The sequence below is a fragment of the Psammomys obesus genome, unplaced genomic scaffold, assembly GCF_907164565.1.
Source record: "Psammomys obesus unplaced genomic scaffold, mPsaObe1.curated_primary_1811, whole genome shotgun sequence".
NCBI lineage: Eukaryota > Metazoa > Chordata > Mammalia > Rodentia > Muridae > Psammomys > Psammomys obesus.
In genome coordinates, this window is record NW_026596149.1 from 15,711,743 (window position 1) to 15,739,625 (window position 27,883).

Genomic DNA, 27,883 nt, shown 5'->3' on the forward strand with positions numbered 1-27,883 from the left:
GTGGTCACATAGGGTTATTATTGACATCTTGACATTCTGAATAACTGGAGAAATGATCGTATTATAACTTGAAGTGAAATGACCAGTTAAAACTCATGAAAACTTGAAACAGTTTGTTGATGTGCTGGGAAAATCCAGAACTTACATCTTCTAAGACAGAATTAGCTTGTGTCAGACACTGGTTGCTGACAGACTCCTCAATCTACATTGTGCAAATACGGGATCTATTTCAAAGGAAACGTCTGCTTTATCTAGATGTCGGCAGCCACGGTCAAAGATGGTTATGAATGATAAGCCCAGCTGAAAGTCTCTGAGAGATGCACTCAAAGCAGGTGCTGGCTATGGGACTGACTGGCTGACGTTTATCTCCTAGAATTTCAATGGAAGGTTTAAGTGAGCACATATATCTGCCTCCTACATTATAAAAATATATTCGAAAAACATATTCAAGCCAGGCGCAGTGGCACACGCCTGTGATCCCGGTACTCAGGGAGGCAGATTTCTGTAAGTTCAAGGCCAGCCTGGTCTACAAAGCGAGTCCAGGACAGGCGAGGCCACACAGGGAAACCTTGTCTAGAGAAACCGCGCGCGCGCATGCACACACACACACACACACACACACACACACACCATGCTGAGTGCAGAGCAGGAGGCGATCTCCAGCATAGTCAGACCCAAGCCCCCTGAGAATCTGATTTCCTTCAGGACTGACCACCTGTAGCCCAGCCAGGCCTTGACTCCCTCTGTCCTACCTCGGCAGGTTCTACGATGAAATCCGGACCCCGCTTCTTTCTGACATTCGCATAGATTATCCTCCTGACGTGGTGGAGCATGCCACCAAGACCCTGTTCCCCAACTACTTCAATGGCTCTGAGATCGTCATTGCCGGGAAGATGGTAGACAGGAAGTTTGATCAGCTGCATGTGGAGATCACTGCCAGCAACAGTAAGAAATTTGTCATCCTCAAAAAAGACATCCCCGTGGACTCCCAGAAGCTGGGCAATGACGTCTCGACCGACCCCGGCTCTGCCAGTGATAGTGGGGAGGACCCCAACCACATAGAGCGTCTTTGGAGCTACCTCACTGTGAAGGAGCTGCTGAGCTCCTGGCTGCAGAGCAACAGCGAACGCGAGAAGGAGCAGCTGAGGCAGAAGGCCCAGACTTTAGCCTTGAACTACCACTTCCTCACCCCCTTCACCTCCATGAAGCTGAAGAAGCCAGGGCTGCACACAGGCCGTCTGGAGGACACCCACGGCATGTCTGCGGCCACAGGACCTGAGACGGTGGTGCAGAGCCTTCGAGGGGCCGACAGGCAGCCAGGTAGCACACACAGCCTCGGGGGTGGCCTGCCTGTGAGTGCTAGGTCCTTGTAAGGCCAAGGGCACCTCGGCAGAAGTCTGTTTTTTATTTACCCCATATTGCAAGTGGTATAAACAATGACCTTTCATGAAGTGCGCGGTCACCAAGTGCTAACTCAGATAGCTCTGCTTGTTCTAAACTGTAGTTCACAAGAGCAATGGAAAGCACGGGGGGAGGCTGAGACACCAGACTGAGACAGACAGACAGTGAGTTTGAGCTCAGCCTAGGCTATGTAGGAAAGTCCTGTCTCGCCAAAAATAGAAACAAATACTATATATACACATTTTTATATGCAGACTGTTGAAAATCCGTGATTTACACACCAGCCATTCTGATGCCAGTTGATGGAATTCTTAGTGACAGGAGAAAACTTTAAACCAAAGCAAAGGGCTGCGCCATCCATGCCAGCAACACTCGGAAAGTGGCCTGGTTTTTTTATTGTTAGTTTTATCGTTCTTGTCAAATTTCCATCTCCTCAAGAGGAGACTGAAGTGAACCAGGCCCTCCCAGAATCCCATAAAGGCCAGATAATTTACTTCTCACATTAAACTCTGACGTGCACTTGCAATGGCAGAGAGAGCATGTCCAGAGTCACAGACCCTCCAGAGCAGTTAGGAAGTCCAGGACAGTCTTACGGACCTCCCCGAGAGGACAGTCACTTACCCGTAGGTGGGGAAAGTCCTGAGTTCCAGGAGAGAACACTGCCAGCGCTAACTCTGCAGCCAGTGTCCTTTGGCATGAAACGAGTGTTCTATTAATATTAAATGCCCCCCCATGGGGTGTGTCGTCCTGGAAATGTATTGAGGATTTCAGGCCCTCCAGCACAAGCTGCTTCCCGTCCCAGACAGGCGGAGCATCTGCTGGCTAAGTTACTGAGACTCCATTCTGATTTGTTGATTTAACATGTTGTTACATTTAATTTACTTGTTGTATGAGTGTGCCCCTACACGTAGAGGTCAGAGGACAACATGAGAGAGTTATTTTTTTTCCCTCCACCACGTGAGGCTCGGGGATTGAACCCAGGTTGTCAGGCCTGGTGACAAGGTGCAGAGTGCCTTTACCTGCCAAGTCATTCTTGCTGCCCTGGATCATGTTTGAAGGATCTTTTTAATTCTTGCGTTTGGTTTTTTCTTATTGTTTGAAATAGGGTCCCACTAGATAGCCCAGGCTTGCCTGGAACGCGTGATCTTTGGGTTTTTGATTCTCACAGTTATGATGAACATATCGGAAGGCTGTGGGGTGCTCCTCATCTCCACCTGCCGCTCTCTGTGCCTCTTCAAACATTTTAACCAATAACAACTACACTCTTCTGTGTCCTTTTCAGGACCTGCTCTCAAGAAACCATACGAGCCGAGAATTAAAATCTCTAAAACATCAGGTAAGTGGCTGAGTGATTGAGAAGTAAGGAATTCTGCACATTCTCGGAAGCCAGGAAAAGCGGGAGCTCACAGACGTGTCCTCGCGGCCTGCATTATTCAGCAGCGTGAGGCATGTGAACCAGAACCATCATGAGTCATGACTGAGTTTAAAGGACCCTGCGTTTTAGGGACGTGCGCTTCCAGCCTCTGCTATCCCCAGGATAAAAATGGTGTTACCAAATAGCGATGCCTGGCTGTAGAGGCAGGCTTCTCCTTTTTTGATTTTTGTTGTTTTTTAGTTCTCAACTTTGAAGGGAAGCCCAGACCGCAGATGCAGTAAAGCTTCCCTTTGGCAGTGTCTTGTGAGAGTGTGATATGGTAAGAATCTGGATGAGGAACGTCTGGGTTTTCACTCTCCCAGCGTCCACGTCTTCCGTGGAGTTTCTGTTCTTGCCCTTCTGCTGATGAGCCAGATGCGCATGCTCACAAAGCCAGGGCCATCCCGGTGGTTAGCTGTGGGGATGGAAGTGCAGGGTGTTCCACGGAGAGAAGGCACGATCTTAGGTGCGTGTGGGATGCCAGCAAACCTTTGTGCTGGCCGCTGCCTGTGCTGACGCCTGCCGGGCTCCTCTATACACCCTCGCTTGGACAGGGACGTGGGGGGACGTTAGGTTTTCAGCGCAGCAGAAACTTAAGACAGCCGAGCTGTAACCACACACACCAATGCCAAAGGTGGACATTGTTTCCACCGTCAGGACAGATGCTTTGTATCCCTTACCCCACCCCACAACCCCACACACACAACTCACCCCCACCACGTATGTTTGTATGTGGGTGAGTGCGCGTGTTTGTGTGTGACACAGGATGACCTCCAGTCTCGTTTCCTGAGTACCTTCCACCTTTCGACGAGACAGGATCTCCCCTTGGTTTGAAACTTCACCATGTAGGTGAGAGTAGCTGACACCAAGATTACAGGGATCCACTCGGCTAGTGATCGCTGAGATTAAAAAGCACAGGCTGCCACACCTGGCTTTTTACATGCTTTTTTACAGATTGGACTCAGGTCGCTATACTTGGGAGGCAGCTTCCTTTACTGATTGAGCCTGAGTGTTTTGCACAGCTGTGCACCACTTGAATACAGTGCCTGAAAAGACCAGAGGGCGGTGTCTGATTGCCTGGAACAGGAGTTATGGATGGTAGTGAGCTTCCATGTGCACACGGGAAACTGAAATTGAGTCCTGGGTGTGTGTGCAGGGCGGGGGGTGGAGGGTAGAGATCCAGTGCTTTTACCCACTGAGCCATCTCTCTAGCTCTGGGTCTCTACTGACAGTTAAGGGACAAAGAAAATGATATGAGTATCCACATGGGAAGTCAAACTCAATAGTCACTAAAAATTCTACATTTAAACCCCCCCTTCTCTTTTTATATCATCTTATCTCTAAAAGTTTAGTTCTCAGAAGTGTGATGGAAACACCATTATGTTTGGATTCAGGAATCCAGAAGTCAGTGAACCCTCACTGGGTACTAACTGGGTAACTTTGGGCCATTATTACATTTCTGTACACTTTTCTTATTTAGAATTGAGAACACTATTCTTTCTGCATTATTATTACAGTTATCCATCTGATAACAAAGTAATATTTAGCCAATAAACATTTTTTTCTTTTTCTTTTTTTCTTGCTCTTGATAGTGGATGGCGATCCCCATTTTGTTGTGGATTTCCCCTTGAGCAAGCTCACTGTCTGCTTTAACATTGATGGAGAGCCTGGGGACATCCTACGGCTGGTCTCTGATCACCTGGACTCTGGTAAGTCCTACCTTCTCTTGTGGTGCCTAGGCAAAGGGAGTGGGCATTTCATCCTCTGTGCTGAAGATGAATGGCCAGTTAGAGAAGGGAGCATTCTAGGTGCTCAGCAGGCACTGATGGCTGGGACTGTACAAAGGTTCTGGACACACATTCAACCCCTTACTTTACACTCTGGCCTTGGACATGCCGCATAGCAGCTGTAGCTTTTATTCCGTGAAATGGACATAGTAATACTCTGCTTGTCTCACAGGCTATTACATAGTAGATACAACTGAATCGTGAACGGAAACACTCAAGTGCTATAGACATTTATCACATCTTATTGTCGTTACGTCTTTCCACTCAGAAGCTGTAGTGGTAGGGAGGTCATAGTCCTTGGAGCTATTAAACATGCAGCCCACAAGAGGAGTTTGGGTCTACAGAGGGACTGGGTAAAAAGAAATTAGCACAGAGAATAATTTTTGAGTGCAGTGCAGATAACACTGTATCAGGACAGCCACACAGACAGCCACACAGCCCAGTGTCATGAGGACCGCTTTGGCATGCAACTTGTAATATTGCCAGTACTAAGCACTAAGTGTTTTGTCAGGACAAGTTATGGATAACCCCCTTGGGTAGTGTTTGTGATGTAATTACATGAAGTTTGATCCCTCATCTCCTTTATTGGATTGTTTTCTTGCAGGCTGCCCTCACTCCATTTCAGTCATTTTGTGCTAAAATACCCTGACCAAAATCAACCTGGGAGAAAGGGCTTATTTTGTCCCATAATTCCAGGGTAAAAGTGGCAGGAACTTGAAGAAGCTGGTCATATCACATTCAGAGTCAAAAACAGAAAGAAATCTCTCCACTCTTATACAGTTCAGGACCCCCTGCCTAGGGAATGGTGCTGCTCACAGTAGGCTGGATCTTCCTACATCAGTCAACTTAATAACGGCCATCCTGCAGTCATGCCCCAAAGCCAACCCAATGTAGACAATCTGTCCTCAAGACTCTCCTGGGATGATTCTAAGTTGTGTCAATTTGGCAAGGCTCACCATCGCACGGGCCTTTCTAACCTCAGAGTTAAATCTCTAATGTTTCTAATTTGAACGGCAGCTGGCTTGGAGCCAGTGACCTAACCGCATCCCTACCTGGAGGAGCTTCTTCTTAAGAGCCTGATAAGGTTTGAATGGGTAACATCCTTCACAGTGCAGGTTTCGAATGCTTTGTCTTCAGATGATGGCGCTGTCTGGGAAGCTGTAGAACTCTTAGGAGACAGGGCTTCCTTGAAGGAAGTGAGTTACCATGATTGGGTCCTTGAGAAGGTGCACATATATTTTACCTGGCTCTTTGCTGTTATGCTCCCTGATTCCTGATCCCCGCATTAAGGCTCTCTGCCACATATTCCCACTACTGTGGAGAGAGCTGCCCCACCATGCCTTCTTTACCACAATGAACTGAAATCCTCTGAAGCCATGGACCAAAATAAACCTTTCTCTCCTTATCACTGTCAAGCATTTTGCCATAGCAACAAAAAGAAACAACGTCAAGCTCCTTTGTGGTTTATGTATTCACAACAGTGTCTAAGACATGAAATCAATGTGCAAGTGTTAAGCCCAAGGGCAGGGTGCATTTTCAGGCTGGGATTTCTCCTTTCTTCATATCTTTGCTGGATCAAAAAGGCTTTTTCTCCCTGGATAGTTAAGAAGTTTCCAAGATTTATAAAAGTCTACCCAAAAGCAAAAAACAAAAATTAATTATGTAGCACCCTTTTATTAGTGTAAATTACCTCTTTTCCTGGAAGCAAAACATACAGCATCCATCACCAAATTCACTCCCAAATATTTCATATATAGTTGCATCTATTTGTTGTTCAGTGACACACCAGTGAACTCTGGGATCCAGCTTCTAGGTCTTACAGGGATCTGGAAAGTTGCAGTTGTGCTTATAATGTAGTAAACAGAGAAGGAGTTACATTCAATGGCAGTTGATGACTTTCACATAAGTTATCTTTCTGTGATACTACCTCGGCTTCCCTTAGATTTTATACTCCTCCTAGATTTTATAAGACAAGGAACTTCAGATTAATATTTTAACTGATTTATCCAAAGGTAAACACATATTAGGTAGAAGAAATTGGCCTTCTGAATTAAAAAGCCATTTGAAATTCGAATCCTGCTCAAAGACAGGATTTTAACCACACCAGCAGGCACAGAGTAATACGGGAATGAAAGTACATAAAGAGATTCACTCTCAGTGATAGTTTGACCCAAAGCTATATCTTCCTTCCTTTATTCCTACAATTTAAACATGAAAGGAAACTCATTCATGGCTCCACGCATTCACTCACTCACTCAGCAACCACTAAGTAGCCCATAGGTGTAATTCAGTCTTGGTGAGGGATGCAAAGATAAAGAAAGGTGGAAGGAAATTCATTAGATACTATCTATGGCTTTCTGTTAAAAAAAAATGACAAAACACATGACATCAAAAACTTAAGGAAGAAAAAATTATTTTGGGTCCCGGTTTCACAGTTCATAATCCTTGACCCCATTAATTCTAGGTCCACGGTAAGGCAAAGAATCATGGTAGTGAAACTGTGGAACAGATGGAAATCACATCATGGCTGTCCAGAAGTAGAGAGTCAGAGAAACAATAGGACTGCCATAAGATACTCTCAAGATTTCATCTTCCAAGCAGCCTGCTTCATCCAGCTGGCCTCTAACTCCTAATTCCAATACCTCTAAAAATAGAACCACCACCTGAGGGGTTAGCCCTTTTTACATATGCCTTTTGGATAGACAGTTCATGCCCAAACCACAACAGATGTCTTTAGCCTGAAAGTAGACATGGCTTTCCTAACCACAATTCTCTTCTTGGCCTCTGAGGTGTGACTGTGAATGGAGAGCTCATTGGGGCCCCGGCACCTCCGAATGGCCACAAGAAACAACGCACATACTTCCGCACCATCACCATCCTCATCAACCGTCCCGAGAGATCTTACCTTGAGATCACACCGAACAGGGTCATCCTGGATGGCGGAGAGAGGCTGGTCCTCCCCTGCAACCAGAGTGTGGTGGTAGGGAGCCGAGGACTGGAGGTGTCGGTATCTGCCAACGCCAATGTCACTGTCACCATCCAGCGCACCATTGCCTTTGTCATCCTCGTTCACCTCTACAAAAAGCCAGCACCCTTCCAGAGAAACCACCTGGGCTTCTACATTGCCAACAGCAAAGGCCTGTCCAACAATTGCCACGGGCTGTTAGGTAGGTGGCTGCCCCTGCTCAGTCTGTGATTAGAGGATAGAATTACCTTTCTTAAAATGAAGCACATAAGGCCAATAGCATGAGCTTGACGAAACATCACAGTGGGAGTATATGGTCCTTCCCTGTTATCCCCCAGGATCCTCTGGGGCTGTCGTTCCAGCATCCTTCATGATCACTGAAAATCTAAGGATGAGCTAAGATGTGCATAATTTGCATAAAATCTACTCACATTCTTCCCTTTGTTGTAAATAAGTTCTGGATTACTTACATGCTAGTGCCGTGCAAGTAGCTGTTGTACTGCACTGTTTATCGGATGGTGACAGGAAGGAAGCCTATGCGCTCCACACCAGTTCCTGTTCCCCTGGTGATCCTCAGTCCACAATTGACCCAGATGCCAGACTTCACACGTCACATGAAAATTCGATTATCTTTGTATGTGTATGTGTGTTCATGTATGTGTGGGGTGCACGTGTATTTGGGGGTCAGAGGTCAAGCCTGGGTATTCTTCCTCAGAAGACTTCCACTTTTTGTTTGAGGCAGGGCCTCTCATCAGCCATAGAACTTCCGTGTAGCCATAGACTAGCTGCCCATGATATTACACAGATTCTCCTGTCTCTACCCCACACCTATCCAGCTCTAGAATTACAAACATGTACCAACATACCCAGCTTTATAATGAGTTCTCGAGACAAAACTGGAATCCTCACTCTTGTGAAGCCAGAACCTGACTGACTGAGACATCTCCCCAGCCCTTGTTTCAGGAGTGGGTCTTAACACTAGACTTTCTCACTAGACTTCTGAGAATTCAAACACAGAGGTGAGGAGCAGTCATCCAAAGGCCTGGTTGCTGCAAGAAGAAACAGATTCAGGGCAGCCCAGTACTGAGCACGAGAGGCAGATGCCTTTCCTAGGGAGTCATCTGAATCACTGCGAGCAACAGGCAGGCCATGCTGGCTGGCCTTCCTCAACGTGAAGTCTCACGTGGGCCCTTTGCCCAAAAATTAAGACTGAATCATTTTCAGAGCTGAGTTTAGCAGCAGGATTTCCTGGCACTTGAGCCTGGTATGTTTTCTTGTGTCTGGCTGCCAAGTATAAGCTCCATCCCACAGATGCAGATCCGTGTTCTCTTGGCCTGAGCGATGCCCTCACTTGACCTGGGGAATTCTGAGGCTGAGTGTCAGCAGCGAACTAAGCTAACTGCTTCCCCTACCCTACCCCTACAAAACAATGAGTGGGTGGAATAAAGAAGGATCTATTTTAACCAAGGAGACGGGGTGGGGAGGCATGGCTCCATGTCCTACTTACCAGCTACCACGTTGCTCTCTCCTAATTTAGCAGGAGACTGTGCTAACTCCATTTGTTGTGTCAACATTAGCAGCTGGGCAGTTTCCAGAAGAGGTAGACCACCATGGTGAGGAGAAGATCATCTTTCTCCTCTCCATATAGTCCTGTGCGTAGGCTCCATCACAGACTGGACTGGATGAATGAGTGCCTCTGGGAGGGTCCATTCTAGAACTGGTGGTCCATGAAAAACCCTCCTGCCCCTGGCATCACCAACATTAGAAGCAGGATTTCCTGGCAGCTGTTTTCGGCATTCATCTTATATCAATATTCCCTCCCCTGCTCCCAGGTCAGTTCCTGAACCAGGATGCCAAACTCATAGAAGCTCCTGCAGTGTACGGCAAGAATCTTAGTCATCAGCCATTTCCTCAGACAAAAGAGACTCCTGAGGCTATCCTAAAGGTGAAAGGACGCCGAGTTCCGGTTGTCTGGAAACAAAGGAAGATTTACAATGGGCAAGAGCAGGTAGACTGCTGGTTTGACAGAAACAATGCTGCCAAACTGATCGACGGGGTGTACAAGGACTACCTGGCATCTCATCCATTTGACACAGAGAACACGCTGGGCCTGAGCATGTCCAGGAGAGCTGAGACTGGCAGCTTTCATGAGGAAAGTGTCTGAAAGGGAAGGGACTTTGGGTGTATTCTGGATGCAGCTCTTCCTGTGACCTGCGCCTGCCTTGGCTCACGCTATGATCTGCGCTGTGTAGCCTGCCCCCTGGTGGAGTGGAGATCCAATGTCTTCTAGAGTGAAAAATAGTACACCCTACCTACTTCCTTTTCCTACTTTCCTCATCCCATCTATACTAGACAAATATGGTAGCACCAAGAGGAGAGCAGATGTAATTGAGTCAAATTGTGTAGCACCTGGCTTGTCCATCTCTTGGTCTACTGTAAAATAACCCTTTCTGAGGAAGCAAGGTTGACGTGGATTTTTTTTTTCTCTGTAACAGTGTCCAAGTTTGGACAGTCTGCTTTTTGCCATATATTCATGCTTAAGAATCTCTCTTTTCAGCTGCCTTATCCAGATGGTGCTCCCAAACTCTTCTTCCAAGGTCATTTACATTGAGGCTAGGCCAGCAAGCATGCAAATAGTCCATACAACTTAGCTCAAAAACTAAGTCTTTTCTTAGCAGAAGATTCTTTTTCTGCTGTGGAATCTTGTCCTATCAATATCCCAGATGCTGATCTCTTCCTGATTGGCTTTGCAGGTCACTTGGCCTGGCTGGTGGGTGTTTTCCAATTTATTCCAATAAGCTAAGTAATTTTAATAAATAGGAAAACTCTCCGTGGACAGTCTTCACTGGCCTGTCTTGGTGCTGGAGAGCCAGCTGATTGGAATATAAATATTCTACTCAGAGCAGTTCAGTTTTTGCTGTAGTTCCAACACTTTGGTTTTGCCTTCGGCTGTCCAGGAAATAATAAATACTATGAGAACAGTGCTGGCGTGAGAGACAGACCCAGCCTAGAGTGAGCCACTCAGCCTACCTGTGGGAAGAATCAACTTCTACATTCTCAGAAAGAAGTGGATATATGCCTGAAAACCTGGCCACTGCACCGTGAACTAGCCACAGCAGCAGTTACCTGCAGGAGTCAGGGCCCGACAATCATCGAGGCCAGGGGAGGGATCATGAGGCCCTACCCGCCGCCTAAAAAGTTACTGGCAGTTATAAGTCACTGAAGAAGCGGCTTTCATCTCCCTCAGTTGTACAGCCACTGCTAAGTTGCCCTTGCTCAAGGAAATTACCCCCAATTTACAAAAAGTGATCCTAATTGAATGTGGTGACTCATATACCCATAAGAAACGCAGAAGTAGGAGGGGAACTTTTTGAGACAAAGGAAACCATAAAAGAAGCTCATGGGACATGGGGAAGTATGATCCAAGTACATTGGAGCTGTGCGTGAATTTGTGAATGAATAAACTAAATAAAAAAAAATCTTAAGAAGAGATCCACACATCTCAGATGGGCACAAGCTAGGAGCATGAGTTTTATTTCTAGTGCTTGGTAGATGAAGCTACTAAGAAAACGGTTGCAATCAGAGGAGGCTTCTAGAGATTGGTAAATATGACCTTATCGTGACCATGCTCCATCAGGCTCCATCTCATCCGAGAGCAAGGTAGATGTCGGAGAACATGGAGCCTCCCTCTTCACACTTGGTGCCTTTCATTGCTGTGTTTGGCCTTCTCGGGGGCTAGTGCGTGAGAGGCCTGCTTGGAAACAGATGAACAGGAAGTGATGGGACAGGAAGTGAACAACAGAGAAAGGGGGAAAATGTGCTTGGGGAAAACAAGAGTATTTTGATGTGGACCAGAGAGAGGGGCTTCTGTGCCGTTCCCGCTTAAGGTTTCTTCTATCGGGCACCAGGCCAAGGAACTCTCTACAGTGAAGCAGGAAGGCTTCTTAGCACTTGGAGAGAAATCAGCATCAAGAAAATTGTTTTCCTTCCTGTGGGAAGCATTTGAGCAGCACAATGACATCCACATGTTTCTGTCTGACCTAGCAACCTTAAGAGCCAGTTAGGGCTGCGTGAGTCTCTTTCTCTCTGGTTCATGAACCCACCAGGCCACAGCTGGTCAGCTGTGCTATTTATCTGACTCCCCGTGTTTCCAGACTCATCTGTCCATTTTCACGCCAGGAGAGCAAAGATGAGCAACCCGTATGGCTGCCACATGTTTCTGTCTTTTCAGGCTAAGAGAAAGGACAATGTCAGGCAGGCCTAACCAGTCCTGGTCCCATGGCATGTTCCAGCGTCTTCCTATTGCATGAATCCCAGCTGCAGAGGCAGCTCTGGAGCTGCAGGGGCATGGGGCAGCCACCAGCCCACTGGGTTGCGCTCAGATGATATGGGTGTGTTGTTCGAGGTGCTGGCTTCACCACCAACAGAAAGAAATCACTAAGCGAGAGCATCTCAGAGCAGAGGCACATGGAGGACGCCAGAGAGATGTTCGTGACTTCCACTCCTTTCTAGTAAAGAAATCAACTTAAAAGGGAGCAAAGAGATTTTAGTTAGAAGTCCCTTTTATCTTTACACAGATATTCTACAAATGTAGTACATGCTTGTGCTCTCTCTCTCTCACACTCTCTCTCTCTCTCTCTCTCTCTCTCTGTGTGTGTGTGTGTGTGTGTGTGTGTGTTTAAAGCATTCACTATTTAGTGATGTAAATTACCTGATATAGCTAGAAAGGCCTTTTTGGGCATCCCAAACCACACACCTACACTAAAGTTTTCATTTGACTGGGCATGTGTTGTGGATAGAAAACGCAAGTGGCTGCAAAGGAGAAGGCTGTATTTTCAAATGGGGAAATGGAGGCAACTGAGTCACTTTCTCCAAATCATATTTAAGACTTAGAGTAGGAGAGAGCTGGACCTGCAGATCACATGAGAGATTCGCCACCTGGTCAACCATTTCTTTTCCTCAAGAGTTTTGTAAAAGATGAAATGGGAGGTTACTAAATAAGTAATTGGCTGGGCTGAGAAGAAAAAAAAAACATTGAAGTTAAAATGGGATAAATCAAATTGTTATTGCAATAGCTTATGCTAATGAGTCAGTGAACTGGTTTGTTGAGCAAATTTTGTCTCTAGCTTCCAGTTTCCTCTTTTCTCCTTTTCTATTCTATTCTTTTTAATGAAGAAAGACGTAGAAATGTGTCATTTTAAAGAGATTTCTCATTAAACTTTCATATAAAATTATCCAAATACCCCCTTCCTACCTAGCCTGTGTGTTTTATCTTCTTCCATTCAACCTTTCCATGATCTACCACTTCAAGCTGGAGGCTGCGGAAATCTGGCAAGATGAAGTATACTGACGTCCCCTGCAGGCCCAGAAGTCACACTGAGGATACAGGGAGCTGGGAACTGGGGGCAGCAGCTCAAGGTCTTATCAGGAGTCACAGCTAATATTTACCTGGCATTCAGGATGCAGAGGCAGGCAGATCTTTAAGTTCAAGGCCAGACTGGTCTACATAGTGAATTCCAGGAAAGCTGTGGCTATGAAGAGAGGGCAATGTTGAGACCCTGTCCCAAAAAACCCAGTGTGTGTGTGTGTGTGTGTGTGTGTGTGTGTGTGTGTGTGTGTGTGATAACCTGAACAGGATGTCTTCACAGATGGGTTAAGAACAGGGTTCTTTGAATAAATGAATGCTGTGGACTAAAAGCTTCCTTCCAAATCCACATGCTGAGGTCTAAATCCCCACCGTAATAGTCCCCACAAGTGGAATATTCCAGAAGTGACCAAGTCCTGAGAACAGAACCCTTGTGAAGCGGCTTAGAGTGTTCATGAACAGAGACTTACATGAGAGGATCGGATGGGAGGTGGGGGAGATATAAATATAGAACTTGCATTGGGAATTCTCAAACAATGTGTAGTTCATAATAAATAAGGGGTTCAACTGAGAACACAAGAAACTGAGTTCAGTCGCCAGAACTCAAAAGAAGTCTGGCATGAGGATTCATGTTTGAAATCCGGTCTGGGCAGGCTGAGGCAGGCATGTCCCTGGGGATTGCAGACCAGTCAGTCAAGTACATTGAGTGAATTCCAGGCCAGTGAAAGAATCTGCTCAAAATAAAAAAAAGAGGATGGCATGTGAGGAGTGGAAACCAAGGTTATATTCTGCCTTCCACATGTGCATGCATGCTAGGACACTTACACCTACACCTATGAACACACACACACATAAAAGACACGAGACACACGAAGTTGCTCCTCTTTGCAAGAATGTAACACGAGGGTCACGCAGAGGCCAGGAACCATGCCACACACCGGATCTGTGCCTTGATCCAGACCTTCTCAGTCTGTGAGCAATAAATGCATTTTGTTTAAATCACCCACTTTATAGTATTCCTGGTGTAGCAGCCCAGGCTGGCTGAGACAAATCATCCGCAGCACAAGCTTTCACCTTTATTCAGGCTACCCAGAATACACAAAAGCGACGCTGTTGTTAAAATCTGAAAGACTCATGGAAGCCTGAGGACATGATCCAGCTAAAATAAACAGCAAATACAATAACACAGCTAACCAAATACTTAGAGATGCAACGTTAAATATTTATTTTAGCCTGTTTTAAAGAAATGGGGTACAGATTGTTCATATCTCAAGAGACTTTGTTTCTTGAAAGTTTGTAAGAAAACGATGTCGAAAAACAAACAGCATAGTATGTTTATTTTTTAAGGGAAAATAGAATCAGGGCTACTGAGAATAAAACTTGATAATTCTAACCACACTGCTTTGTTTGTCGAAATTTCTGCATTTCAGTCCCGAACACAAATGTTCTTGTGTCAGTGGTTGGCCATATATATATGAGAGTGGTCCTATAAGATTGTAATAGAATTGAAAATTCTATTGCCCAGTATCATTTTTAATGTCTAAATGTGTTTATATACACAAATATTTACCATTGTTTTGTAGTTGCTTAAAGGATTCATAGTCACAGCTATCTATATGTGTTTGTATTCTAAAAGCAATAGGATATGCCATGTTGCATTGGTAAATAATAAACAATGTTATCTAGAATTGTGTGTGTGTGTTCTATAATGTTGTCACAAGAGAGGTCGCCTTCCAATACATTTCTCAGGGTGCATCTCATCATATTGTGGCATGCAATTATATATATAATATATATATTATATATATATATGGTAAGTGGAGACACCGGAAGAATGTGGAGAACAGAAAGTTCACAGAAGCTAGGCCTGTGCTCTTACTTTTATTCATGTTCATGTGTGTCTTTGTGCATATGCGCACATGTATATGCACAGATGCCAACAGAGGCCTGAGGAGAGTATTGGATCCTGTGGAGCTGGAGTCCAGGAAGTTGTGAGCAGGCCAATATGGGTTCTGGGAACTGAACTTGGGTCCTCCAGAAGAGCAACAAGTGCTCTTAACTGCTAAGTCACTTCTTCAGTCTTCCCTGTGTTCATGTACATCTGTCAAATGCATGAGAAGGTCTGCTCCTCAATGCATTACCTTGTGGGAACTCTAACATGCTGGACTTCCGTCACATCCTATTGGGTCAGTCAATCAGTCAATTGCCCACACTTTGTCCATCACCTTACTTGGTGCATCTTCTAGTGAGTAGTTTTCTTTCCATAGACACTGTGTGGTGTGAATATGAAGTGTCCTCCTGCACTGGGACACGTGTTTGAACACTTGGTCCCTAGATGATGTTGTTGTTTGGAAAGGGGACAGACTCTGTAAGAACTGGAGGTTAGTTACTGGGGTAAGTATGTCCCTGGAGACAGGCTTTGAGCTTTTCCAGCTCAGCCTCTCTTGCTATTTCTCTCTCCATCCTGAGTTGGGTTCGGTTTGATCAGACAGCGTCTGCTCTTGCCTCCATGCTTTCCTTGCCGGGTGTCATGTCTCATCCATCAAGATGGACTCTATCCCTCTGGAACTACAAGCCAAAATTCACTTTTTCCCCCCACTTATTTTGCTCAGAGTACTTCTAGCACTTTTGCCTCCAGTTGCTCTGGACCAATCCGGTTTAGACCTCATGATTGTGTTTAGCTCTGAATAAAGCGACACTTTCTTAGGATGAAAGCCAACCCAGAACTCAAGAGCAATATCACCTACCAGCTGTGTCAAGGAGAAAACAACTAACATATCAAGTTGCCGTCTCTGGACTTCAACTTCTGTGTAAATGAAGAAACTGGGTTAGATAACCTCAGAGATATTGTGATCTTTACCTTAAAAAAAGGCACTGTGTGTGAGTGTTCACGCGCATGCATACTTCCATGTGTGTACACACACATACATACGTGCATGTGAGTGTGGGGCAGGTATGCCTGGATGTCCTAGTTTGTTGACAGAGGACAGCATGAGCAATAATAGATGCCAGCTTTGCTGAAGAATGGTACTTGAGCACAGAGGGACAGCTAGGAAAATGGGACCAGAGGCCTATCAGGAAGCTAGCCCAAGGAATGAAGAAATAAGTTGCAAGGAAGGGCGGAATATACTGACACAAGGTAAGATATGCTTTCCATGATGCTAGACAACTAAGGTGTCACCCACACTGAGCAGTCTCTTTACTCCAGTAAGTCTGAAGCGTGACTCTTTATCTGGTGGTTTCTGTGAAGCGATGATAGTGAGCACTCAGTGGAATCCCCGGTTCTCGGATCCTGTGTCTGATAGATCACAGTCCAGGGCCATGTCCCACTTTCTCCTGTTCCTGGCATTTGGAGAACACCAAGAAGTCACAGAAGTCCACATTAGGCCTATCCTGCCAACACTCGGGAAACTGCGATTATCCTTTTTCCTTTATGCAACAGTCTTAATGACTCCTGTTTTCTGGCTGGCTGTAAGGGTGTAACTTTCCACAGCAACCCTGCTTGGGCTTTGCTGAGGAAACTGAGGAAGGAGCTGTCCGGTTTGCACCATCCTGTCTTTACTCCGCCCCAGCCCTGCTCCTTCCATCTTCCTCCGGGCCTCCTTTTTGCTCACTTCCTTTGGGGTTGGCTCGGTTACTCCCTCTTGCTGTCCCCTTGATATCAAATGCAGGTGGATCATCCCTCATCAGACTACAAGTCTCAGATTTCAGAGCTTTTCAGAGTCCAGAACATTTGCTGGATCTTTCATGTTAGTGCTCTGAAGTTTCCGATTTATCAAAGATCCACACAGTTTTATTCTACCACAACAGCTTTATTCTGACCTGATGCTCTTGTTCCTGCCGCTCTCTCCTTCCTTTTACTTCTGCACCACAACTGTTCTGTGGGCTGCAGTCGAATCCTCCTCTTTTTCCCAACCTCCTAGTCATTGTTTGCACCTCAGATTCGAGTTTCTGTCTTCTTCCTGTCCGTGGATCCAAATATCTGATATCACATTTCATTTGCTGTGCCCTTCTCCAGCTGTGGTGTCCATAGCCTTCTTAGCAGGATTTAGGACCTTTTTTTTTTTTTTTTCCTGTGGCACTGGGTCCCTTATTTTATACCAGTATCTCTTAAATTTGTCTCCTCTGGAGAATTTCTTCCCTCTTATTGACTGCCCTGGGGCTCCTTGTCAGCCCCCTACCTGTTTCCCTTAGTGCTCTGATCTACTTGTCTCTGCAGAAAAGGCTCCTGAGATTTACCCCTGTAGTGTGAACTTCAGACATCACTTCCCAGTAGTTACTCTGTCCTTATCTCAAACTCAGGAACTAAAGCAAACCTAACTTCTTCAAAGTATGTAATTTTATGGGCCCTTGGATCTGGGAACCTGACCAAAAGGAAGGAAAAATCCCCTCGTTATCCTTTGCTGTTTCTGGTGTTGCAGTAAATATAGATATGCATATTCATGAGCTGAGTGCATTTCATAGGGAGCTGAATTCTCAGCTAATTGTATTATCTTAACTTTTTTAATTTTTAAAAAATTTTATCTTTTAATTAGTTTACCAGGTATCAGATTCCCTCAAGGCTTTTCATGCAGCGTTGGTTTTGGCTGACTCTCCCTGCTCCTGCTCCTTTCCCTAATCATATTGTTTTCTCCAAACAACAGCTGTGTCTGTGTGAGAGCAGACCCAGGGTTCCGACAGCTCACTGGGAATCTCTGCTTAAAAAGTTGAACACCACACGTACTAACTCTCTTGACATGACCTCAAGATAACTGCTCAGACTATGAGCGTAAAATTCACTTGTGAATACACTTTGATCTGATTTTTAAAATAAATTTTATTGCAAACTCATGAGACAAAGCAGAAAATACAGTATTCAAAATAGCTTAGAGTATAAATGAAGGCCTGAATGGCAGAAATACTTGTTCATCCTGTTAAGTTTCAAACTGGAAGTCGGCCCTCGTTTCTGTGATATTTTAGGCATGAGGCTAAGATGAGCTCCAAAATGTCAAAACTAAATAAACAAAAGCCCAAACAATGAAGTTCAGCTTCTATGGGGTAAGCGATTGGACAAACAAACCTCTCCACAGACAGGCAAAAACAGTTCAAGACTCAGTTCAAATGTGAGGTGTCACGCTAGGGAAGTGGCTTAGTTAGTTCAAGTGTGGGGACCTGAGTTTGATCCCTGGAATCAACTTTAAAAAGGTGAACACAGCGAGTAGCCACTGAGTGAAAGTGAGAGACATTGTCTCCAAAAGCAAGGTGGAGAATGATGAGAAAGGCATCCAAAGTTGACCTCTAGCCCCCTCAAACACATGCATACATATGTACACAAACAATCAAGACACACCCACACACTCACACACGTATACAAAGTGATTTTTTTTTAAACTTGAAGCCCAGGAATATTCTAGAAGCTGAGTGTTCTGAGCAATTCCTTATGCTTTGAATTCTCCATCTGCCTGCTTAGGACACTGTGGCACACTTCCAGAGCCACGGCATTGAAGGAAACATAACCTAAAGCTTGTATGCTGCTCAAGGACACTAGCCTCCTGCTCTGTTCAAGAAATTTTTCCCAGCATAGAAAGTGCCTCAAAACAAACGTGTTTCCTCATTGTGCATTCGAGAGGAATGATGGGAGCACTGTGTGAGCAGAGGGTGTAAACTGGTCTTCCTGTGCAACCCAGAGATAAACTTAATTAGTTAGTTAGGCAGTAGTCTGATTTACAGAGCTTAAAAAAAATAGGGGCTTAAACAAGAGGGTGAGGGTAGGGGTGTGTTGGCGGGGGGGGTATACCCTTAGGCAAAAAAGAACTGCCATGTCATCCAAGGCAGTGGTTCATAAACCCCCCCAATGTTGCAACCCTTTGATACAGCTCCTCATGTTTGTGGTGACCACCAACCACAAAATTATCTTCATTGCTACTTCATAACTGTGATTTTGCTAGTGCTATGAATCATGATGTACATATTTTTGAAAACAGAGGATAGTCAAAGGGGCCGAGAACCTCAGGTTGAGAACCACTCGTCTAGATCTTCCTGAACAATGCCGAGGGTTGTTATAGATTCTTCATGCAGCACCATAAGGAAAAATGGAAATAAACTGGTTACAAGAAGCAAAATTGCAGAGTGAAAAACCGTCCTGGCCTCAGACCTACTTGCTGGGCTGTGGCTGGCCTGGCTGCCTTGAGCGGTCAGTCTTTTCGGGGCAAATTAAGACAAATGAAGAGCTTCACCTGTAGCCTCCATAGGGCGCTAGAGCGTGAGACCATGCTGGCACCTGTGCTTTTCAGAGGCTCATGGGGCTCAGAGCATGAGGGAGGTGGGGGGGGTGTTAATGTGCTCACAGCCAGCAGCTGAAGGCTATGTTGCTTTTGGTTTTGTGCGTTCTGAAGGGGGAACATCACGAGGAATCATTAGGAAGGGCGGACCCCATCTTTGAGGTGTTTGCTACTGGATGAAAAAGAAAGTGACTAGAAAGGGAGACAAGGTGGAGGCTGGGTAGACAGAGAAGCCTTATCCTAGCAGTGAGGCTTTTCTGCCCAACCCACAGCTGAGCAACTGAGCCGCACTTTCTCAGCTTAATCCTTTAGATCCCAGGAGACCTGGATTCTGCAGACATGCTGGAAGTTCCCCATTCTCACTTTTCCTCAGACACACCTTTCGCTCTGCAGATTTTGGAAGGAAATCATTTCGAGATGGGAGGGCACGGAAACACACCCAGGCAGAAGCTGGGAAGGAGGCCTCAGAGAGCAAGCCAAGAGCTAGTTATGCACAAATAGTGAGACAGACTCATATGCATATTGAGTGGCTTTTGAAATGTCACTTGTCTTCCTTCGAGAGGCAGGCGTAGACAATGCAGCTATTGACATGATTAATGAGAGCACTGGGCAGCACCTGGCAGAGAGGGCATCAGGCTGAGGGGTGGAAGCAGGATGATCTTCCCTCCTTGCTGTCGGCCACTCTGCAGCTGTGCTGTGGAACGTGCCGTGCCCTAGTTTTTGTGGAAGAGATAAGCACGTCTCCAGGAGCTCCAAGCTAAGAAAGGAAGGAGGTGTACACATACTTAAGATGGAGTCGTATGCAAATAAGTTATGTTCCCTGTGACTGGAAAGGAGGGGACAAGGAATAAGGAGAAAGGGTGCTGCATGTTCTAAGAGTGTCGTGGGCCAGGCATGGTGGCACACGCCTTTAATCTCAGCATTTGGGAAACAGAAGCAGGAGGATCTTTGTGATTTCATGGCCAGACTGTTCTCTATAGCAAGTTTCAGGATAGCCTGGACTACGTAGAGAGACCCTGTGCCAAAGAACCAAAAAGAAAATATACTGTGGCCCAGGGCTGGAGAGGTAGTCAAGGGGTTCAGTGGATAAAGTCCTTACCCCACAAGAATGAAGACCGGAGTATAGGTCCCCAGATCCAATGTAAATGCCAGGTAGCTGTGACTGTGACGTCAGCACTGGGGAAATGGCACTAGGGCAAGCTGGCCAGCTAGCTCAGTGGAATTTGTGAGCACTGGATTCAAATGTGAGATCCTGACTCAACATATAAAATGGAGAACAGTTGAGGAAGACGCTCAGTCAGCCACTGGCCACCTCACACAGGCACACACACCCACCCCTGTACATACATGCACGTCACACGATTTTTTTAAACTTTTTTAAAAAAATGCCATGATCCAAAGTTAAAATTGTTAGTGAAAACCTTGCCCTTGTCACAGCCCAATCTCCTGCTGATCATCAAAGCTCCCTCATTAATGCTGCAAAATGAAATTGGGAAGGACCCTATTTGGAAAATGCATCCAGTCTCTGAAGATTCTGGTACAAGGTTGGTGCCCTATAATTCTTTTCTCTTTTCCTCTCACTCCCTTGTCTGGTAAACCAGGCACCATCCAACACCAATGTTTAAGGTCTAACACAGCAGATGTCTCCACTGTAGAAATGTAGTCCTAGAGTTTGAGTGAAGAGATACTTATTTCTACCATTACATTGTTGAATAGTAGAAATAAGTAGCTAGTTATTTTTCACTAGGCACCAAGGGCTCAGATGGCTAAAGAGGGTTGAGATCATGAGATTATGTTTAACAGCCTTTGTGCATGAGACAGTTTTAGTATCTGATGAAATCTGAAGATGGGGGGGGGACACACAGGTTTCAGTCAGTTCAGTATTTGCCTTGCAAGCTTGAGTGTCTGGGTTATAGCCCCCTAAATACATGTTAATAATAATAATAATAATAATAATAAACCTTGATGTGGTATTGTATGTTTGTAATTTATGTGCTGGCAAAGTAAAGACAGTAGGTCTGCCCAGGCAGCCTAGCCTTCTTGGTAAGCTCCAGGCCAATGGGAGACCCTTCACCCCACCCCCAAAGACAGACATCACCTAGAGGAATGACAGCCGCCAAGGCTGCTGCCTTCTCATCACCACACACTAGACTCCTACACCTGCACACACATGGAAGCAAAAGATGTTAACAGGCATCCCAGTGAAGCTATCCATAGCAGAAAATTCATTGCTGCCTTATTCCAGGTACAACAAAACTTTTCTCCGATTCGTATCCCTGTCCTGTGTTAGCCTAACCCATCCAGCATAGATCCTCAAATAACCCTCACCACCTCTCTTACTCCTAGATACCCATGCCCTTCAGTGAACACCTCATTCTAGCATAAAACCTATGATTGTTTTGGGTTTTCATTTTATACTTCTTCAGCTACTTCCCTCCGCAGCACTTTAACATTTAGGCCACCTTAGTTCCAAAGACCTCCCTGTGAGGCAGGGGAGGCAAGTCTACTCTTTCTAGATTATAGGGTCAAGGGGGCAAGCCACACCCAGTGACCTACCAATGACCACACAGCCAGTGCAAAGCAAGGCTAAGTTATCAGCGCCTGGCCCTGTGAGGTTAATTCTTCCTAGAGGCAAATGCCTCGGTGCCCCTCTTTGGCTGGAGTCTACTAGGATTACAGTCGAGTGAGCTGGAGCAGGGTAGGGGTAGGAAGAAAGGGAAGAGAGAGAAAAAAAAAACTCAACAGGTTAAGGAGAGCCAGTTCCTATCCCCACAAGGTAGATCCCAGGCTGCCTCGTTTGCCCAGTTTGCTTGCGAAGAATGGAGTTTATTATGTGGGGGCAGAGAGGGAGGTCTGGGAAGTGTTAAGCAGAGAAAACGGGTTGAAATTCAAGTCGAGGGGATGCTGGCAGCCCGGCGCCTGCTGTTCGGCAGTCTGATGAACTCCGATAAACCCAGAAGCACTTTACCGCCCCTCCTGATAGAGCCGGAAACTTTAGCACCCCAGAGAGAAGGGGTGGCATTTGAGGAGCAGTGAGGGGAATCAAGGTTGGTTCGTTCGCCCCGCCCCACCAGGCTCTGGTAACAGAATGGGGTTGAAGCATGCCGCCTGAGGTAAGCCCCATGTCTAAGATGCTGCAGACCTTGCCATTTGTGGCCGCGGTTACAAATCATCCATAGAAGGTTCTGCCTGCGAGACTTGCCTGGACCAACTAGAGAGAAACCTTTCCTATGAGATACCAGTCAGCTTTGTGAATGCCCGCTTTCCCCTGGGCTGGCCTGCGTGTTATTGTAGCAGCCATCTCTGTCAGTGGAATTCAGACCTGGGTGATTAATCTCAGTCCTCTGTATTCATGCCGGTCATGTGAATGTGTTTTATGCCACAGAATTGCATGTTGAATGATGAATACCATACATAGGTACATGTGTGTCCATAACGGACCCATTCTAATAGCTGAGAGGTGGGAGACAAAGTCCACCGTCAGACGAAAAGACGAGCTACTATAGACTGCACATGCAGCCTTAGAAAGGACAGATGCTCTGAGGAGCTACAACGTGGTTAAGCCTGGAGGACACTGTGCTAACTGAAAGGAGGCTGCCAAAGAAAGAAAAATACTGTCCTGACGTCACTTACAGAAAATGTTCTCCGGGTAGTAACAGAGACAGAAACTAAAATGGAGCCTGCTAGGGACTGGGAGATGTTGTTTAATGGATGGGGGGATGGGGAAGACCCACTTCATGACAACGTCGACCCACTTTCCACCTCTGGAGTGCACTGAGAAATGGTCAAGAGAGTAAATTATGCGTTGTGTGGCTTGTAGCTATTCTGGTTATGTTTCTGTTGCTGTGGCAAAATGTCCTGACAAACAGCAACTTGGGGGAGGAAAAGGTTTATTTCAGCTCTCAATTCTAGGTTACATTCTATCATTGTGGGGAAATCAAGGCAGAAACCTCAAACAGCTGGTCACAGTGTATCCACAGTCAAAAGCAGAAAGAAATTAATTCGTGCATGTTGATTGCCTGCTTGTTTGTGCTAAGCTAAATTTTGTAACTATCCACAATGGGCTGGATCTTTCTCAGTTATCTTCATTGAGACAGTTCCCCAGAGACATGTCCACAGAGCAACCCAATGAAGACAATCTGTCATTGGTACTCTCTCCTCAAGTGAGTCTATGTTCTATTAAGTTGGTGCTTAGACTAACCATCACAGAACCACAGTAAAAAAGTAAAAAAAAGAAAAGTTTGGGCAGGAAAGAGAGGTGGGCACAATATGTGATAAACTGCCAGTGAGATAAAATCATGAACAAAACTTATTTATAAACATTGTTGCAAAAATTAAATTGATAATTAGTTGAATTTAACTTCATGGAAACAGTAATCACATATAAAAATAAAGTGCTGAACTTTATGCTGTGTATATTTTTACCACGATTTAAAGTAAAAATCCTATTAGTCTTTCACTCTCTGATCAAAATCCCCAGGGACAAGCAGGACCAGGAATGAAGATAAGGCGACAGGCAAAGAGCAGGCGGAACCTTGATAATAGACTGTTTCTGTAGCTGGGGAAGTCTCCGCCAGACATTGATAAAACCTTACAGTCCCTCCTTTCTCCTACTAAAGAATAGGATGGGACCAAGAATTGCATTCACTTCTGGGATGCTGGTGACTGTGATTTTTAACCTGGCCCAGCAGTGGTGAGCAGCTGTCCAGGCTGTCTGGATGAGAGAAAGCCCCTGGACTCTTCAAGTGTTTAAGAGGATGTTGCAAAGTTCCCTTCATTGAAAGACAGGGACTAGATGGAAATGCTGGAATGCCTTACAGAACCAGAATTCCTTTTGGATCCCAAAGAGAAATGCCTAGCTCCTCTGAGAGTATCTACGCTCACCCCTCTTACTGCCATGTTTTTAAGAAAGGCCTGAACGTTGGATCTGCCCCTGTGCTTCTTGTAAAGAATGCTGAGGAAGCCAGTCCTATCTCAAACTTCCACTGACCTGGTAAAGCCTGAACTGCACAACCGGACTGACACACTCACTGAAGGCAAAGTTTCTCACTGGTCTGTGTTGTTAATATGAACAACAATGTGTCTCTGTGACCATTGTTTTACCATCTGAAATCTCAGAATCCTATGACTGATTTCATTCGTACTGATGTCGATTCGTGGATGAAAAACACCTTTAATGGCCGGTCTTTGTTATAATTCAAAATAATCAAACAGGAGCAGTATTCACATGAGTGTTTCAATCATTTTATATCTTCCCTCCTCTTCCAGTTCTCTATCCCTCCCCTCCCCTCTCCTCCCTTTCCCTTCCCCTCCCTTCTTCCTTTTTCTGAAAGCTAGGAACGTTCCAAGTCCACATGGGCAGGGAAGTGGCATCTTTGCGTACTCCTGCTTTCATAGCTACCCCTAAGGTTAAACTACAAATCTCTCCTGCTTTCCATTCTAATATTTCATTTTCTAACTCAACAGTGCCCTGTTCTCACTTGTAACTGGCAGGCGATAATGAGTGTGAGACAGTGCTTTGTTCCTGTGTGGAAGACACCGCAGCAATGCTGGTGACCTCAGAGCCCCGGCTAAAACAGGCACCTGAGAAGAGCAGGAGGAGAGTGTGTTCTGAGGTGCTGCTCCACTTACATTCCAAGTTGAACTGATAGCCTTCCGTTTTCAATTACAAACAGTGCAGAGTTTGTTTCTGACTCCTAAACAGTGCATACTCATTGTTTTAAAAACATAATGCCTTGAAAAATACAGATGTTTATGAGAAATTTGTTTTCTTTTGGATTTTATTTTATCTCTTTTAGGTATTTTGTGAGTTGTAGAGAGGAAAAGCTTTCAGTAGAGATCTTTTTCCAGATTATCAGTGAGAAACAAAACACCTCGCCTGGCTATGGGAATAAGTATACTCAGTAAGCTGCTATAAAAGTGTTTGGAAGTGAGATTTAGGCCTGGAGATATAACACAGTGGCTTGCCTAGCAGGGTCCTTGGGTTCTGTTCCTGATATCAAATAAATAAATACAAAGAGGTGAGACTTGGGACATTTAGCCTAAATAGAGTGAGACAAAGATTAGATCATAATAGATGAACGTTACTGGATTTTCCATTTGTCAAAATAAGCTGTAGCCAGTCCCTCAGGACCCACACAAAAAAGAAAGATATTGTATTGACAAGAGCATTCAGTGAGAAATAAATACTGCTTCCTATTCCTACCTGAGCAGTAGCCAGCCTGGGAAAGTCATTTAACGCTTTGAAAGCATCTTCAGGGGTAACAGGGACCTGTTGATAACTGTGGCCCAGTTGTGGATTAAAAACGATGAGCCAATGCAAAGAGAGAGCCTACTGCATATCAAGTCTTGAAGAAAAAGATGATGGCCACCACGCAGCACAGGTTCAGCCTGCAGAATTTCCAAACCCTGGCTCACCCAAGGTTTGTGGGTAACTAGGGCACTGGTCACAGTTAACATTTCTGAAAGACTCGGCCGTGACCGTGGAATGATCAGCTGGATGGCCTTTGTTCTCATTACTGCTGTTGGTGCCTTGGCTTCTGTTGCCATGAGCTTGCCTCTTGAGAAACTGAGGTGGGGGAGGCACAGCAGTGTGAATTGTGGGTGGGGGGAACCTCCTTGTGTTATCTTTCTGCTCTGCTGACTGTGAACTGTGACTCCCTGGACCCTATGCCAGGAAGAGTTCAAATGTGCCTCTGAGGGGATGAGAATGAACATGTCTCATCATGCTCTCCACGGAAGATACTTTATCCGCACACATTGCTCCAGATGATACCGCTGGCCATCACCAGAAACTCGGATCCAGTGACGGCCTGAGCAGACCCTTTGTCTACCGACCAGCTGAGAAGAAAGCAATGTGTAGCACACACTCTAACCAAGGAGTGTGGGAGGTGGACAGGAGGGAAAGCTTAACCAGGAAAACTGTGCCCCACCATTTGTGCCTAACCTGGGAGTCCACCTCACCTCGTCACATAATTTTCTGCTGTACAAATGGAGACACTGGCAACAACTGAAACTGAGCTGCCTCTGCCTCACTTTTGTTCTTGCAAATGATGGATCTAGAAAAACCCGTTTCTCCTGTGTAAGGATGAGAGCTCCTGATTAACTGTCCTTGCATGGCTGTGACTCAGTCTCTTTTAAGAACCTCTAAAATTCATAGAGCAGCCAAGCCATAGCTTTCTGGTGACCAGTCATACACAAAAGGCGTCCAACTAGAAACTCAGAGCTTTGGGATCCTTTAGAGGTAGAAATTCATCACATGGCCCCATACCATAAGGTCTACTGGGTCTCTCTCACACTAGAAGGGAGTACTTGTGTGGTAAGAATGCTTTATGAACCAGCTGAAGTTGGTTATTGATGCCAAGGTGGGACCCCATGGGCGAAGATGGAGAAAACACATTCTTGAGTTCCCCAGAAGAATGCGCTATGACTAAGATGCTGAGAATGAACATCATGGCGCCTCACCATCTGCCCACAGCTGTGAAGGGGGCTCAGCAGCTCCCAAACACAGTCACTTCTGAGAAGCTGAAAACATAACCTCAGGAATTTTCATTGCTTGAGAGAAATTGTACCTTTCGTCACTTCACTCATTAAAAGAGGAAACTGGAGGGCCTGGGGAGATGGCTGAGTGAATAAAATAGTTGCTGTGTAAGTGTGAGGACTGGAGTTCTGACCCCAAGACCCATGGAAAAGCTGGTGGAGAAGGGTGCCTACAGTGATGGATCTGTGGTTAAGAGCACTGCCTGCTCTTGCAGAGAAACTACATTTCATTCCCAGAACTCACACGGTGACTCACAACCATCCATAGCCCCAGTTCCAGAATATAGGACAACTGTGAGCCTTCTAGGGCAGCAGGCATGCATGTGGTATATATACACACATGCAGAGAAAAACAACCATGGGCAAAATACTATATATACATATATTATAAAATACATAAAGTATATACATATATATACATACATACACACACACACACACACACACACACACACACACTAAATTAAAGCTGGGTAGGTGTGGTGGCCCACCTCCTATCACAGTGCTAGGGATACCTAATGGAGATCCCTTGGGCAAGCTAGCTAGCTACACTAGCCAAATCCATGATCTCCTGGGTTGGTGAGAGATGCTCTTTCAATAAATAAAAGTGGAGGTCCATAGCAAGATGGATCAGAGGGCAAAGGCACTTGCCATGCTGATCTGGCAACCTGAACTTGATGAAGCAGAGAAACGATTCCGCGAAGTTGTCTTCTGACTTCCACATACATGCCCCCTTCCACACATCAATGCACATACACAACAACAACAAACTCAAAAATTAAAAGTATCCTCCCAAGAGCCTACCCTGACTTGGGTCTCCAGCTTGTCACAGAGGTACCCCTCAGTTCCTCTTTTCTCGACGGGTCTTTTGTCCTCTCACCCTTGCTCTCCCCAGGTCTGTTCTCCACCCTCTTATCTCTCTGTGCCCCCTCTCCTACCTTCTTCCCTCTTTTCAGCCACTAAGTCTGTCTATTCTACTTGCCCTTCTGAGTGATATTTATGAATCCTCCCTTGAATCTTCCTTGTTCGTTTATCTTCTTTGGGTCTGTGTCTTGTAGTATGCTTATCCTGTACTATATGGCTAACATCCACTTATAAGTGACTAAATACCATGTGTGTATTTCTGGGTTGGGTTACCTCACTCAGGATGAT

General features: G+C 45.5%; 1 protein-coding gene across 1 annotated transcript in view; it reads left to right on the plus strand.

Annotated features, from left to right (window-relative positions):
- The window catches only part of Itih5 (inter-alpha-trypsin inhibitor heavy chain 5), a 92,583-nt gene extending 79,774 nt beyond the window's left edge, over nucleotides 1–12,809 (plus strand). The window contains exons 10-14 of the mRNA XM_055593832.1: nucleotides 761–1,320; nucleotides 2,684–2,737; nucleotides 4,408–4,524; nucleotides 7,392–7,769; nucleotides 9,400–12,809. Of these exons, the coding sequence (XP_055449807.1) occupies nucleotides 761–1,320; nucleotides 2,684–2,737; nucleotides 4,408–4,524; nucleotides 7,392–7,769; nucleotides 9,400–9,731 (1,441 nt within the window). The 3' untranslated portion in view covers nucleotides 9,732–12,809. The remainder of the gene's footprint in view (nucleotides 1–760; nucleotides 1,321–2,683; nucleotides 2,738–4,407; nucleotides 4,525–7,391; nucleotides 7,770–9,399) is intronic.
- The last annotated feature ends 15,074 nt before the right edge of the window (nucleotides 12,810–27,883 follow it).